Raw genomic sequence first — 15296 nt, forward strand, 5'->3', positions numbered from 1 at the left:
AATCCCCTTCACTGTGAATTAGCAGATGATTGGCAGAATCATCTTCTTAGAATAGGGGTCAAAGACTACAGCCTGGAGGGATGGCCAGATTTGGCCCTTACCCTCTTTTTAAAATAACGGTTTGTCACAGCTTACCCTTCCCCCTCCCCATATCCTCAAGTCCATTCTCAAGTAGGTCTGTGTCTTTATTCCTGTTTTACCCCTAGGTTCTTCATGACTTTTTTTTTCCTTAAATTCCATATACATGTGTTAGCATACGGTATTTGTCTTTCTCTTTCTGGCTTACTTCACTCTGTATGACAGACTCTAGGTCCATCCACCTCACTACAAATAGCTCAATTCCGTTTCTTTTTATGGCTGAGTAATATTCCATTGTATATATGTGCCACATCTTTATCCATTCATACGTTGATGGGGAGGGCGAAGGGTAAGCTGTGACAAAGCGAGAGAGTGGCATGGACATATATACACTACCAAACGTAAAATAGATAGCTAGTGGGAAGCAGCTGCATGGCACAGGGAGATCAGCGCGGTGCTTTGTGACCACCTAGAGGGGTGGGATAGGGAGGGTGGGAGGGAGGGAGACGCAAGAGGGAAGAGATATGGGAACATATGTATGTGTATAACTGATTCACTTTGTTATAAAGCAGAAACTAAAACACCACTGTAAAGCAATTATACTCCAATAAAGATGTAAAAAAATAATAATAATAAAATAAAGGAAAAAAATTAATACCTTAAAATAATGGTTTGTACATTTTTTAAATGGTTAACTTTTAAATCATCCTAGAAATAACTATATAATATCCTCAGTGTTGCCTCTTGGCCCACAAAGCTGAAAAATATTTACTATCTGGCCCTTAACAGAAAAGAAAGTTGGCTTCTTCAGACTGCTCAAGGAAATATTATCAGTATGAATATTGATAATTTTTGGTTTTATTGACAGTAATACTGTGTAATCTTTATCATTCACAACCAATCTAAGAGAATGAGATCCATTTTTTTTAACCTCTGTTATGATTTTCTTTCACTGATATAGGCAGTTCTCCTAAATTATTCATATTTTTGTCAGTGTAACTTTATTCAATAGATATTTATTAAATGCATCTGAGATAGTTAAGGGCTGTGTGATACAGAGAGACAAATGTGATTCGTTTCTGCTCCCCAGGAGTCTGTGGTGTAATGAGGAAGAAATTCTCATAAATATGATATGTGACAGAAAGGATAGAGCCACAGGAGAAGTTGAATAAAGACCGATCACTTCTAAGAGCTGGGACTGTCACTGCTATTCAGTGAGACTTTCTGTCTCTGTACAGGCCTGTGTCTAACTTTTCCATTTTGTAAAATGAGAGCCTGATGGGGATTAATGTTTATTATTTAATTGGCTTAAGATTTATAACTAGTTCTAAGATATTATTGGATGTCCCACCATATTGGAAATCAAGTGAACTGAGAGTGCCTTTTACTATAGTGATTACAGCTCCTAGAGAAATCTCTGTTTTGTTTGGTGTCTGTAGTAGGCCTTGACCAGCAAAGGATTTATGAATAATTCAGTCTAGAGAACTTTCCAGATTGCATCCAATAGCAGCATTCCAGACATTCAGATACTGACTCGATTTTATACATTTGAATAATGCACTTTTAAAAATATATATATGATCGGGTCACTCATTCCTTGGCCACTGTTTGGGCACAGGGTGCCTTCAACTCTGGTCCCCTCCTGCTAGTATGCTGGGTCCAAGGTAATAACCACTGGATTCTAGGAATGACTGTAATGCGAACATTTCTAGAAACTGCTAAAGCTAACTCATGCATGCAATGAACCCTTTTTAGGTGAGAAATACACATGTGTGTCTTCATCATTTTGTTTCATTTAGTTGAGGGACACAGATATAGTTCCTTCTTCTTTGAAGTTTACATGGATCATGCATATGTTGTCTCTCTCTCTCTCTCTCTCCCCCTATATATATATATATATATTTCAGACTTCCCGTTATGGTTTTGATCCTTTAAAGAGACTTTGTCCTTGCTCTCTAAGTCATCTCCTGTAGAATCTAAATCATCATTGAATAAAACAAGTTGTTTACATGGGTCCTTTAATAAAGGCTGACCTCCTGAGTGGTTTAAAGCTCACTGGCTCTCAGTTCCAATGTTGATGTTTCTCTTATCATTGTGGGTTTTCCTTCTTGATGTCCTTCATGGACTAGCTCACCTTTCTGCTGTGACAAGATACAGTAGGAAAAGCTCACCTTTCTGCTGTGACAAGATACAGTAAATATCCTGACAAAAAGAACTAATAAGAACCTGCTATATAAAAATAAATAAATAAAATAAAAATTTTTTTAAATGCCCACATTTTAATAAAAAAACACTGTTGGGCCTCTGTGTCGAGAAAATTGGGATCATTATAACACAAATGTTTTACCAGTATGGGTACCCCCATCAGACTTTATACCACAGTATCAACCATGAGGTTTGCTGAATTTTCAAGGCTTTCCCTGGACCTGTCAGACCTTTATGGAATTAATCCTTCACATATTCAGCAGTTTCCACAAGATGAATACTTCATTTCTCATGAATCATAATAAAACAGCCTGTGCTTTGTTGGCAGAGTGACCTCTGCAGTCTTTTATTTTCAAGAGAAAGGATTAGACTTTCTCTCTATTTTATGGATAGTGAAGGTGGGTTGTCGGTCTCTTGGCACCCTTCAGTACCTGCACCTCTTTGTGCTCTCATATAAGTCTGTGATAAACTGATCACAGCATGATTATAGCAAATCTCTTCATATAACAAATTTTCTCCTAAATTTGTGGGTAATTTTTTTAAGAAGCAAAATTAATATGTGTGAACTCATAGACTTTTATAACATGAGAGCTGAAGACACCTAGAAGTTATGCAGTCCAACTCCTTGTTTCATTGTTGAGGACATCGACTCCCAGGGGTGTAGCCCACACTCAGAGGGGCTAGTGAGTGACAGAGTTAGACAAAGTACTCAGGTCTCCTGACCCCTTGTGCTGAGAGCTTTGTTTTTGCAAGTGTGCCTTTTTTGCATATAAATTATGTAAATTGCTCTACTGATCTACTTGGACTCATCCTGGACTCTTTTCTTTTTTCAACAATCCATATCTAATCCCTCAGCAGCCCAATGACTCTACCTTTAAAAATGGATCCTGAATCTGACCATTTCTTATCAAGTCACATCATCTCTCACCTGGACTATGGCACTAGCCTCCCAACTCGTTTCCCTTCTTCTTCCAGTGACCCCTATTCTCTCAAAACAGCAACCGGGATGATTCTTTTAAAAGAAGATTTCTCAACCTCAGCACAATTGACATTTTGGACTGGATAATTCTCTCCTCTTAAAGGTTGTTCTGTGCATTGTAGGATGGGTAGCAGCAACCCTGGTCGCTTCCCACTACATGCAAGTAGCACCCTTCCCAGTTGTTACAACCAAAAGTGTCTCCAGTGTCCTGGCTGGGGGGTGGGAGTGTCTTTCCCTATTCAAAACTACTGTTTTTATAACATAAGTTGGGCCTTTTCACTGTCTTGAAAACTCTCCACTTGGTTTCCATCTTTGTCAGTGTTAAAGCAAAGTTTTTTTGCTTGTCTACCAGGTCTTACACATCTCCCTGTGACCTCTTGGCTTTGTCTCCCCACAGATTTCTTCCCCTAGATACCTATTCTTCGCCTGTTATGGATTGGATATTTGTGCCCCTCCCACCGCCCCCGCCCTGGCAAATTCTTATGTTGAAGCCCTAACTCCTCGTGTATATTTAGAGATGGAACCTTTGGGTTTAGTTGGGGGGCTCATGATGGGATTAGAGTCCTTATAAGAAGAGGAAGAGAGATCAGAATATAACCTCTCTCTCTCTCTGTCTCTCTCTCTCTCTTATATTATTACAAACATGTGGATAAAATAGCAAATTACTATGAATCAAAAAATGAATAATTTCTTAGAAGGAAATGCATATAAATTTCAACAGTGGCTATCACCAGGTGAAGCAGGATTATGAGCGAGTATTATGACATTTGGTTTTATGTTTATATGTTCTTATCTGTGTATAGCAAATATGGGCAACTTGATTAATAATAAGGTTCTGAAAGTTGATTGGTCTCTTAACAATACCTGGTATTCCAATGCTTGTCCACTTTTCACTGCCATCTGGATGGAGAGATTCCTATGCACTAGATACCCATTACCTGGTACTTTTTCTCAATACTCTGAAAAACCTTTCTCAGTGTTCCAGTTGACAGTTGTGCATTCATAAAAAGCAGTCCATCCCCCTACTGATGAAAAACACAAGGGAGGAGAAAGCCAGCTTACATTTTACCAAAATGAGGCAGGGGATAAAAGTTCAAACCCAGGGCAGATTAAGCAGCACATCAAAGTTTCTCTTTTAAGTGTTAATTTTGCATGAGGCCTAGGGAATGATAACCTAGAAGTCAGACTGTGTTACCTGTTGAGCTGAAAAATAATCCCATTACAATTTGCCCAGTATCACACAGCAAAATCAAGCTGTGGTTTAGAGATTCAGCTCTTGAAGCAGCAAAGAGATGAGAAAGCTACTCCCCCACTCTACCTTGGCCCTTATCATTTTTCTTTACCATTGGATTTAGCCAGCGGACACTTGAGACAGTTGCCTGGGGCACACACTTCTTGCCCTATAAAAACCTCAGATCTCTCTGCAAAGCCTCCACTGCTTTGTGGAAGATGCCACGTGCTCAGAATGTCTGATGGGGAGCCTCTGTGTGGGACCATTGCTTCTTGAACTTCACATCCTGTATTTATATTTCTGAATTTTGCTCCCTGTCTTGTAAAGGGAAGAGAAAAAGAAGGATCACTGTGTTAAGAACGAAACAGATTCAGCAGCCTTTCTACCTGTATATTTGGTGGTATTGGACTAGGTCGGCCAGTGTCCTGACACTAACATCACTTTTCCTGACGCAATCATGGTAATTTTCCAAGAGTTCACTCTTGGTAGATACGTCAGAACTGAGAAGGGTAGTATGAATTCATATACTATTTGCTTACTTTTGCGATGGCCTCAAGGAAATAATTTCATGGGGGATAAAATTCCCAGATAAAATACAGTATGCCCAGTTAAATTTGAAATTTGAATAAATAACAAAAAATGTTTTAGCATAAGTATGTCTTATGCAATATTTATTTAATATAAGCATTTGTTGTCTTAAGCACGTATATCCTAAAATGTTATTTGTTTAACTGAAATTCAAGTGTAACTGATATCTTTAATTTTTATTTGCTAAATCTAGAGATGCTAATGGGGGAGAAACTGGAACTATCCTTTAAAATTTTTCATTTCATCCATTGCTTCCCTACATTTTTTTTTTTTGCGGTACGCGGGCCTCTCACTGTTGTGGCCTCTCCCGTTGCAGAGCACAGGCTCTGGACACGCAGGCTCAGCGGCCATGGCTCACAGGCCTAGCCGCTCCGCGGCATGTAGGATCTTCCTGGACCAGGGCACGAACCCGTGTCCCCTGCATCGGCAGGCGGACCCTCAACCACTGTGCCACCAGGGAAGCCCTGCTTCCCTACATTTTAATGATACTTAATAAATTCCCATAGTAAAATGCACTCATGTTTCTTCCTGTTAAGTCTTTGCCTTATTGAAATTCAGGAATAAATGCCATAAAACCTCATTCATTTCTGATTTCCATTTGTTAGTAATAAAAACTTGGAAGTCGAATGGCTTGAACATAGTCTCTCTGAAGGGCTGGAATGCACACAATCCTTTAAAGATATGACCACATCTTTTAACAAGTATTTTTACCATGTCTCTTATCATAGTCGAAGAAAAGCCCTGATACTTCACAGAAACCGCTGTGGTCATTGGTTCTGTCTTTGGTTAGATACACTTTCTCGCTCTGGGCTGGCTGAAGTTAATGTTTTGCATTAATATAAAGCATATAAAGTATACCTCCAGGCTCTAGCAGAATGAGTGCTAATATGGTTTTGTGTATCTGGAGACTAAACTGGTCTGAGAGGCAGGTCACCCAGGCAAGTGTTTAGAGTTCCAGTATTTTTAAATGCTGTAATTATACTGTGGAGTTAAAAGGTAATGAAAGAAATGTAATCTGATAAAGAATACTATATTTTCCAAAACTTCTTTTGCAAGAGGATTATAGCTATTGCAGCTGATTAAAAGAAATCTTTTGACAGCTCCTTGTGTGAACAACCAAGAATATTCCAGAGAACATTCTAAATGTTCAATTGACTATAGAATTTTTTTTTTCCTTAATCCAATATGGCCATTTGGTGTCCTGAGTGCTGGTAACAAAGGAAGGATGAGGTGTTGTCACCAATAGCCCTCTTTCTTAGCCTTTTCCCTACTTTTTTTTCAGCCTCTCAAAGAGAACTATACAACAAATATTAATAAAATATGTGTTGGGCTTCCCTGGTGGCGCAGTGGTTGAGAGTCCGCCTGCCGATGCAGGGGACACAGGTTCATGCCCCGGTCCAGGAAGATCCCACATGCCGCGGACCGGCTGGGCCCCTGAGCCATGGCCGCTGAGCCTGTGCATCCGGAGCCTGTGCTCTGCAACAGGAGAGGCCACAGCGGTGAGAGGCCTGCGTACCGCAAAAAAAAAAAAAAAAAAAAAAAAAAAAATGTGTTGAAATGGTATTCAGTTATTCGCCTTCCTGGATCATCCCGGTAACTTCATCTTTCTACTTAGAGTTGACCATATTGCACAAATTCACCAAATATGGAACATTATAACAAGATAGTTCAAAAAACACAAGGATCCCCAAGCCATAGGGATCCCCAAACTTCCCCAACTGGAAGTTTTGGAGAAGCAGTTCTCAAGCTTTAGTGAATGTGAGAATTTCCTGGAAGGCTAATTAAAGCACACATTGTGGGACTCTGTCCCGTTGTTGCTGACCAATTGGGTGTGTCTGGGGTGTAGACTGAGATTGTGCATTTGTAACAGGTTCCCAGGTGGTGTTGCTTTTCCAGGTCTGGGGACCTTAGTTTAAGAACCACTGTGTCAGATTTATAATCTGATATCCTAAACCAAGTAATGTTTACATTAATTAGGGGACCTGTTAATTCATGGGGTTTTGTTTTGTTTTTTAAATCCCCTCCTCCATCACATAGACTCACAGACATTATAAACTTTTGCTAGGGCTGATTCCAGAGTGGCAGCTGCACATGTAAGTGATGTTTGATTAATTGAAAAATGGATTATATTCAATTTCTTTCAATGGAGGTCTCTTTCTTCATCTTAACACAAGAGAAACAGATGCAGTAGACTGTACTTCTAAGAAAAGATAATAATGTCAGGAGCTCCAGTGGCGTAATCGGTTAGCGCGCGGTACTTATATAATAATGTCAGAACTTTCTGGGTTGATTACATGAATTTGGGGATCCATAGAGTCTCCAAGCGTCCCAAAGTAAAAGTTTTCATCATTTGAAAGAGACAAAATTATGCATAGTAAGTTCTATGGGGATTTATATGACATTTTCTAATCTTAAAATCTTTTAGGAGCTTCTTTTTACATTCATGCTACTTTTCATAAATTTCATTTTTAGCTTTTGCTTTAAGCAGAAGCTCTAAAACATTGGACTTGGAAAGGAGTTTCTGACTTCATAGGGAATTATTTTTCACGCTTAACAATGTTTAATATTGTAGATGAAATGTCATACCTTAAAAATCCATTCTAAGTTAGTCTGCCTCTGTGACTGGTCTTTGAAATTAACAAGAATATGATAAGGAGAGCAAACACAAAGGGACTTAACCTTACAGAAACATTTTTACTATTTGCTTGATCATTTTGGTGAGTTTCTAAAACACATTGAGGATCTTCTCTATCTCTAGGTGCTCAATTAATATAAATCTGGAATATCCCTAGGAGTGTTTCTCCTATGTTTACTTATGTTTGACAAAACTAAAGCAAATAGATGTTAATATTTCTCCTTTGGGTCACCTCTTAAGAGTAGGCCTTCCTCTGTATTTTCATTAGGAGAACATTAAAGGTTTTGCTGTGTTCTTATCTGCTTATGAACTACCGTCTTTCAGAAGAAGAAGAAGAAAAAGAGTAATGTCTAAGGACAATACGATACTCTATTTTTCTTGGACCAACACAGATAAGAAACAATACCAGTTAGTTAAATGCATATATGGCTCTTTGCCTAAATCCTAGACAAAGAAGACTTAGAAATCTTCCCAAGACAAAATTTGGAGAGAGAGAGGGCTCAGACTCACTTATTCTTATCATGAACTCTGGTATCAGACTCACTCATACAAATTTCTTACTGGATGGGATTTTGGTATTCTCAGGTACATTTCTCTAAATATAATTACCTTATGTAATTTTATAGCAGGCCAAAAGGATGGCTTCTTCGATGAAGCAAGACTGGGAAATGTTACTCTTTGAGGGTTCAACAGAAGGACCATGGGCATCTTAAAGATAAAACCAAACCAAAACAAAGTGAAAACTTCTCCTGTTGGCTTTCTTCTGGATGAAATTCTCACCATTGTTATTCTAATGTAAAATCCTCTGTAAAATTGTAAAGTAGGTAGTTTCATTTTGACTCTTCCAAAGCATTCTTCTATTGCTTTCTGATTAAATCTTTCACCCATTTCCTAGGCGATCTGTCTCCTCATCGAACTCTGCCCAAATTCCAGCCACAATTTTTTGAGCTACAAGTTCCAAATGTTATTTGTACTTCTTTGCTTTCTTTTACTTTTATCATCTTTCTTTCTCTGCTCCTACATTAAATCAGTGTAGTTGATTTCACATTGAATTTTAGATGAAACAATTTGATAACATTATTTTATAAGATATCATATACTGGTAGGCCCATCCCTCCAAGGGGAACTAGTACTCTAAGAGAAGAGAAGGGGGGGGCTTCCCTGGTGGCGCAGTGGTTGGGAGTCCGCCTGCCGATGCAGGGGACACAGGTTCATGCCCCGGTCCGGGAAGATCCCACATACCTCGGAGCGGCTGGGCCCATGAGCCATGGCCGCTGAGCCTGCACGTGTGGAGCCTGTGCTCCACAACAGGATAGGCCACAACAGGGAGAGGCCCGCGTACTGCAAAAAATTAAAAAAAAAAAAAAAAGAGGGAGGAGAGTAGCCTAGATTGAAGTCAGTGTAATTATCAGTGAGACATTTCTTAGGCCTGTGTATACTCTCCAAGGGGGTGGAGGCAGCTTGCACCTACCATGCGCTAAAACTTTGAAAACAGGACCATTGGAGACACACCTCTTATTTCTCAACAGATTATATTTGCTTGGGTCCATGCCCATCTTTTCTAAAAATGAAGTAACTAATGCAAGTTACTTCAAGCAGCGAGACACCTTTATTCCAGAGTCATATGTTCAAAATATAACTGTGAAAAGGAGCACAAAAGCTCAAATTGCCAACAAACTGCAAGGGTAATTGTATTGAAGAAATGTTAATCTTTATTTAACTTTCCCAAATTATGTACGCACGGTGCCGAAAACTGTCATAACCTCCTTGTTTCAGATGAAGTGGCTTATTTATTTGTGATAATGGGCACATATGCTCATTAACATGCTGTCATAAACAGCTGTGTGAAATATACTATGTGTTCTGTGACATAAATAAGGTGTTCAACATGAGGATGTTGTTTAAAATATAGGCCCCAGGAAGGACAAAAAAGCAATCAGTGCTTTTTAATATAGTTGCCTGGTCTTGAATTCTAAATTTACTTCTGCCTTATTAATGCTACTTGTATGGAAATTGCAGGTATGACTCCAGTGAAATATCTTGACATTTAAGGACATTAGAACTTCTTTCTACTTTCTCATCCTTGGTGTATCTCTAGCTAGCTGTTCACTGTTAGTAGCTCGGTAAGCTTAGAGCGGCGTTCATTTGATGGATGTCTTCAACCCATCCTAATTCTGAAAGTTCCCAAACTGGATATTGAATTTAAAGATCATCAAGTTCAACACTCTCATTTCACAGAAGGAGCTGAGCTTCTGAAGATTTAAAAGGCTTGTCTGAGTCACAGATCTTTAAATAGTAAAGCCAGGACCAAGGGCTAACTATCCAGACTTCTGATGTGAGGTACTTTCCACTAGAGGAGTGGGCAGTAATCATTAGGTTGGCTACACCAAAACAATCTGAGGGGAGGAGGGCCTTATTGGACAATGAGAGGGTGAGGCTGTATCTTTTGGGATTTTTACCATGATAATTTACGGTAGACACGATGCTCACTGTTATTTTACAATTTATAATAATTTGAGCAAACTTCCAGCTGCTTTCTTTGGGTAAATGACCTAGTTGGATGAAATGAGTGTATGACAAGGAATGGTGGGCACATTTCAACAAAAACAATAAAGTAACAGACTTATTTTGAATATAAGGTTTAGAAAAATTGGGTTTGTGGGAACATGGCAGATAACAGCATGGAGAAACAGTGAGAAGCTGTTCAGCTTTATCTTGAAAGTGGAGTATACAAAGCTAGAAATAAGTCTGTCCATTGGTGCTAGTATGGGTCAATCCTTTATTATAAGAGTACTGACTATAAGCAATTTAGATGCCTGCCTTTTAAATAATAGAAAACTGGAACATTTTCACCAAGTATAACAAAAATCATTCCCATCACAGAAAAATAAAGGAAGCTAATCAAGTTGAGATTGTTATCCTGGAAGATTGAAGCTAAAACATAACTTAGAGGAGGGAGTGTTTTTAAAGAAATTAAATGCTGCCTCAAAAGAACAAGGGTCTCTTACAAAGATGTGTTCCTTTCCTCTGTACTGTTACACAGGGTGATTCAGGAGAAAAATGGGATTAAATGGAAGCAAGAAAATTCAGTTAAGACTCTAAGAATGATTCAATATTGAAAGCAAGGGATATTATAGAGTCCCTAGCCCCAGAAATCATTGAAAATGAAATTTAAAGTAATTGAACTTGAGTGATTTAGGTATACACCTGTCTGAGCAAAGGGTGAGCCCCATGACCTCCTGAGACCTCATCAAAGTCTTTGATTCAACAACCAAATATTCTGCCAAATGCTGTGCTGCCCGCCCTGAAAAGAATGTACTTAAACTAATTGTAGGTGTTTTACCTCCTCCAGATTCTTAAATGACCTTCTGTTCTTTCTGTTGATTTCTTATGTTCATAGATGTGTATGAAAAAAAATCCAACTATAATATTCACCTAGACTTCCTGGCTCGTGAGCAACATTTGGATGGAAATTGAGACACATCAGGGGTTTGTGACTTTAGTTGGTAGCTTTATTGACTTGCTTCTGCAAGTGGCATCTCTTACCTATTTAAAACCCACATGAGCATTGTTCTAAATAACTTGTCCCACCCAGTTTGGAGCTGTTTTTTTGTTATTGTTTTTGATGAAATACTGTCTCTGAGTGGATTTCTTTTTAAATTTATTGGATACTAAACTCAGAATGCAGAGGTAGAAATAGCACCCTAAATCTTAGCTACCCCACTACTAACCATGGTTACTTTATTTTATTTATTTATTTAAAAAATATATTTATTTATTTTTGGCTGCATTGGGTCTTTGTTGCTGTGCGTGGGCTTTCTCTAGTTGCGGCAATTGAGGGCTACCCTTTGTTGCGGTCCATAGCCTTCTCATTGTGGTGGTTCTCTTCTTGTGGAGCACAGGCTCTAGGCGCATGGGCTTCAGCAGTTGTGGCATGCGGGCTCAGTATTTGTGTCTCATGGGCTCTAGAACGCAGGCTTAGTATTTGTGGCGCACAGGCTTAGTTGCTCTGCGGCATGTGGGATCTTCTCGGACCAGAGCTTGAATCCGTGTCCCCTGCATTTGCGGGCGGATTCTTAACCACTGAGCCACCAGGGAAGTCCCACTGTGGCTACTTTGGAAAATATTAGTCTATTCTGTCTAAATTTTCAAGTGTTGATAGATATGTGATGGTGGCCATGCCTAGATTTCTATAAATTCTTAATTTTTTATATTATCACTTTGGGGACCAATAGTTTCATTAATTGTGGTTACCTCAGTTGGACAGTTTTTCACTTCTTTAACACAACATCCTTGATCTTAAGTTTCATTTAGCCTTGGACATTATTCAAAGCCCCCAGGTGTTTTGAAAAAGTTTTGTGAAGAAAAGGCAAGGGATTGACTCCTGAGATCTATTTGAATAAGTGAACATATGTCCCTGTACTTTCATGTTCCAGGTGTCCAGATTAAGTCTTTCACATCGCTGCGCTTCCTGTCGGAACCTTCTGATGCCGTCATGGTGCGGGGAGGAAATGTCCTCCTGAACTGCTCTGCAGAGTCTGACCGAGGAGCTCCAGTTATCAAGTGGAAGAAAGATGGCATCCACCTCGCCTTGGGGATGGAGGAAAGGAAGCAGCAACTTCCAAATGGCTCTCTGTTTATACAAAACATACTTCACTCCAGGCACCATAAGCCAGATGAGGGACTCTACCAATGTGAGGCATCTTTAGGAGATTCTGGGTCAATTATTAGTCGGACAGCAAAAGTTGCGGTGGCAGGTAAGTGGATTTTTCCTTCTCCTCCTCTTCCTTCTCCATCTCTTCTTCTACTCCTATTTTTTTTTTCTTTTTGAGATTAAGAAAAAAGAACTAATATTTGTAAAAGCAACGTATATTTTTAAGAAAAAGGAAAAAATGTAAAAACATGTATGTTTATTTCCTCATAGTCTTGATTGACTTTTTGCCTAAATTAGCTTGGAAAACAATAGAAGAATCTCAACAATTAACATAACATTATGAGATTTTCCAAAACAAAATTTGGCTCAAGTTGATCCACTACTTATGTGTAAGGAAGGAGTTTTCGTTAATAGAAAAATATTAGAAAAATAATTTCCTAATTCATTCCATTTTACAGCCTCACTAATGATGAAAATTTGCAGTTTGTGTGTGTGTGTGTGTGTGTGTGCTTGTTTATTTGTTTGGTGTTTTTTTTTTTTGCCTTTAGAGCAGTGGATTTTATTTTAATTATAATGGCTACAACATATAAATCTCTAAATGAAAAATAAAAATTTGAATAGTGCTTCCAAATATCTTTATGCTTGGTAATGTATTGACTCAATAACCGAATAATAAGATGAAAAGTTTTTCTTTTTATATATATTTTGAAGTGGTGCAGACACTGAAAGAAACAATACTGAATGTTCTGGAATCCATGGATATTGCTCTTTTTTGCCCCACTTATTTTGGTTAGAGGGTAGCTCATGATTATTTTTTTTCAGAGTTAGACCTGTAGGAAAAATAATTAAATTTTACTCATTTCTGTAATGATTCAGCTAAAAGTTGGGCTTTGACTTTGTTTTTTCTTTTTTTGTTGTTGTTTGATTTTGATATTGGTCACAAAACAAGGCAAATGGATCCAACCTGAAATAAATTTAGGCCTTCAGATAGGTAAACAGGTTTGAAGGGCTCCTTTCAAACTTAATCTTCAGTTCTATTCACTTGAATGAATAGGCCATAATGTAGTCATTTGATATGGGTTTCCTTTCCCAGGGTCCATGTAGTCTATATACAGGAAGACTGATGAGAATGAGGACTCAATTTCAGCAATGACATATACTAGGACAATCAGGCAGGACCACCCCCCACCCTTGTACTCTCTTCTAGTAAAGATGCGATAAAGTTGAAATCTGAAAAAAGGGATTTTGTCAGATTATGATATAAAAAATTAGATCTCATAGATAAGCAATCAGTCCATAAATTCAACTTCCTGCCACTCTTTTATGGCTTCTTTTCCCCACTAAGGACTCTCTTTCATATTTCAGTTAAACCAGACTATTCTGGAGCAAAGATATCCTGACGATACCCTGGTCAGCCATCTTGGTTTAACCGGGACTGACCTGCTTTTAGCCCTTGAAAATACTGGTGCTGAGAACCCCTCAGTCCCACGTAAAAGTAGAATAGTTGGTCAACCTACCTAGTTGAACCCTCCACCTTCTCTAGCAATGCTAGACTGAAGCATGGGTGCAGAGCGTCTCCTTCACTCAGGACACACGTGAGGTGGCATCCTGATCATCCTGTCCCCTTTACTCAGGAGACACATGAGGTGGCACCTGATCAGGAAAACCAAGGCTATCAGCCACCTGGGATCTCTGAGTGATGGGTGTCTGAAATTTGATTGATGAGCGTAAAGTGTAGAGAGAACTGAAAGCCTATGTTAATGATGATTGATTAAAAAAGAAAAGTGGAGCAAGTGTTGAGGGTTAAGGTAAAAACTGCTTTCCTGGAATGCTCCAAATGAAGCAGAAAGGGTACAGCTTGATTTCCTGCGTTTGAGAATTTCTGGACGCTCACATCCCATCCGTCAGTTGCCCACAGTACAAAGTAGCTCTGCTGATTTGAGTGAATCAGGCTGGTACTTTGATGCCTGTTCCAAAAGGCACACACATACGTGTGCTGTTAATGAAAATGTCCTGATAAGTTGTGGTTTCTGTTTCCTGTGATCTGGATTCACTTTTACATGCTCTGTTTCAATGGTGAGATGAAGAATAATCCCTTCCCTGTGAGATATCAAAATAAAGTGGCTTCTTCTTTTGACTTTCGTATTCTGTACAAGGATAGGCTGGCAGATTCAGTCACTGAGTTACAATTTAATATTAGATTGTATCATTTCAAGGCAGTGAGGCTTATTCACAGCCTTTTAAACACTTACCTTGCTGTTTGGCAACACAGCATATGTCAATGTTATGTCTGCTGAAGTTAAGATTGCCAAACCACTGGAATGCACAAGGGGCATATATCTTCCCTGTAATAAAGACCACGGGCCTGATTTAATCTCATTTTAAAAACATTAGCAGTCAGTAAACCAGTCACTCCTAAAAGGTAACAGGCAGCTTTTCTTTGGGTGAGAAAAAACAAAATCTGTTCTCTACCCTCAGGTGCTGTGTAGAGCCCATTTAATAGAATGCTCCTCTTCCATTTTTGCTTTCTCAAAGTGTCTTGATAAAAAGAAATGTGGCAAATGAAATTGGTCCTTAATCAGTCAGCTAATTTCATGCAATGATCTTGCTGTACACCATTCATTCTATTTTCTAAGAACTTCTCAAGTGCTCTTTAAGTCCTGAGTACATGCTTAGCTGGAGAGGGAGAGAGAGCAGGAAAGAGAAATGAGGGGCTACCAGCCCATTCAACATCCTGTTAAAAATCTCTGTGTAACGGGCTACCGACTGTCAGTATTTCTGGGAATCGTGCGTTCTATCAGTAAGGAACACCTGGGCTGTTAAGTCTCTATTTGAAAGCAACTTGGCCGGTACTGGCTGAAACTTGGGAATTGTATTTGTATCCAATGAGCTCTAATCTAAAATGGTGCAGTATTTCTCTGCATTG

General features: G+C 38.9%; 1 protein-coding gene across 1 annotated transcript in view; it reads left to right on the plus strand.

Moving 5' to 3' along the window:
* DCC (DCC netrin 1 receptor) overlaps positions 1 to 15296 on the plus strand; it is a gene marked incomplete at its 5' end in the record, with an annotated part of 1182001 nt that overhangs the window by 395653 nt on the left and 771052 nt on the right. The window contains one exon of the mRNA XM_081253253.1: positions 12153 to 12473. Coding sequence (XP_081109379.1) covers positions 12153 to 12473 — 321 coding nt within the window. The remainder of the gene's footprint in view (positions 1 to 12152; positions 12474 to 15296) is intronic.

Source organism: Mesoplodon bidens (assembly GCF_964165515.1).
Source record: "Mesoplodon bidens genome assembly, chromosome: 13".
In the NCBI taxonomy this organism is placed as follows: Eukaryota; Metazoa; Chordata; class Mammalia; order Artiodactyla; family Ziphiidae; genus Mesoplodon; species Mesoplodon bidens.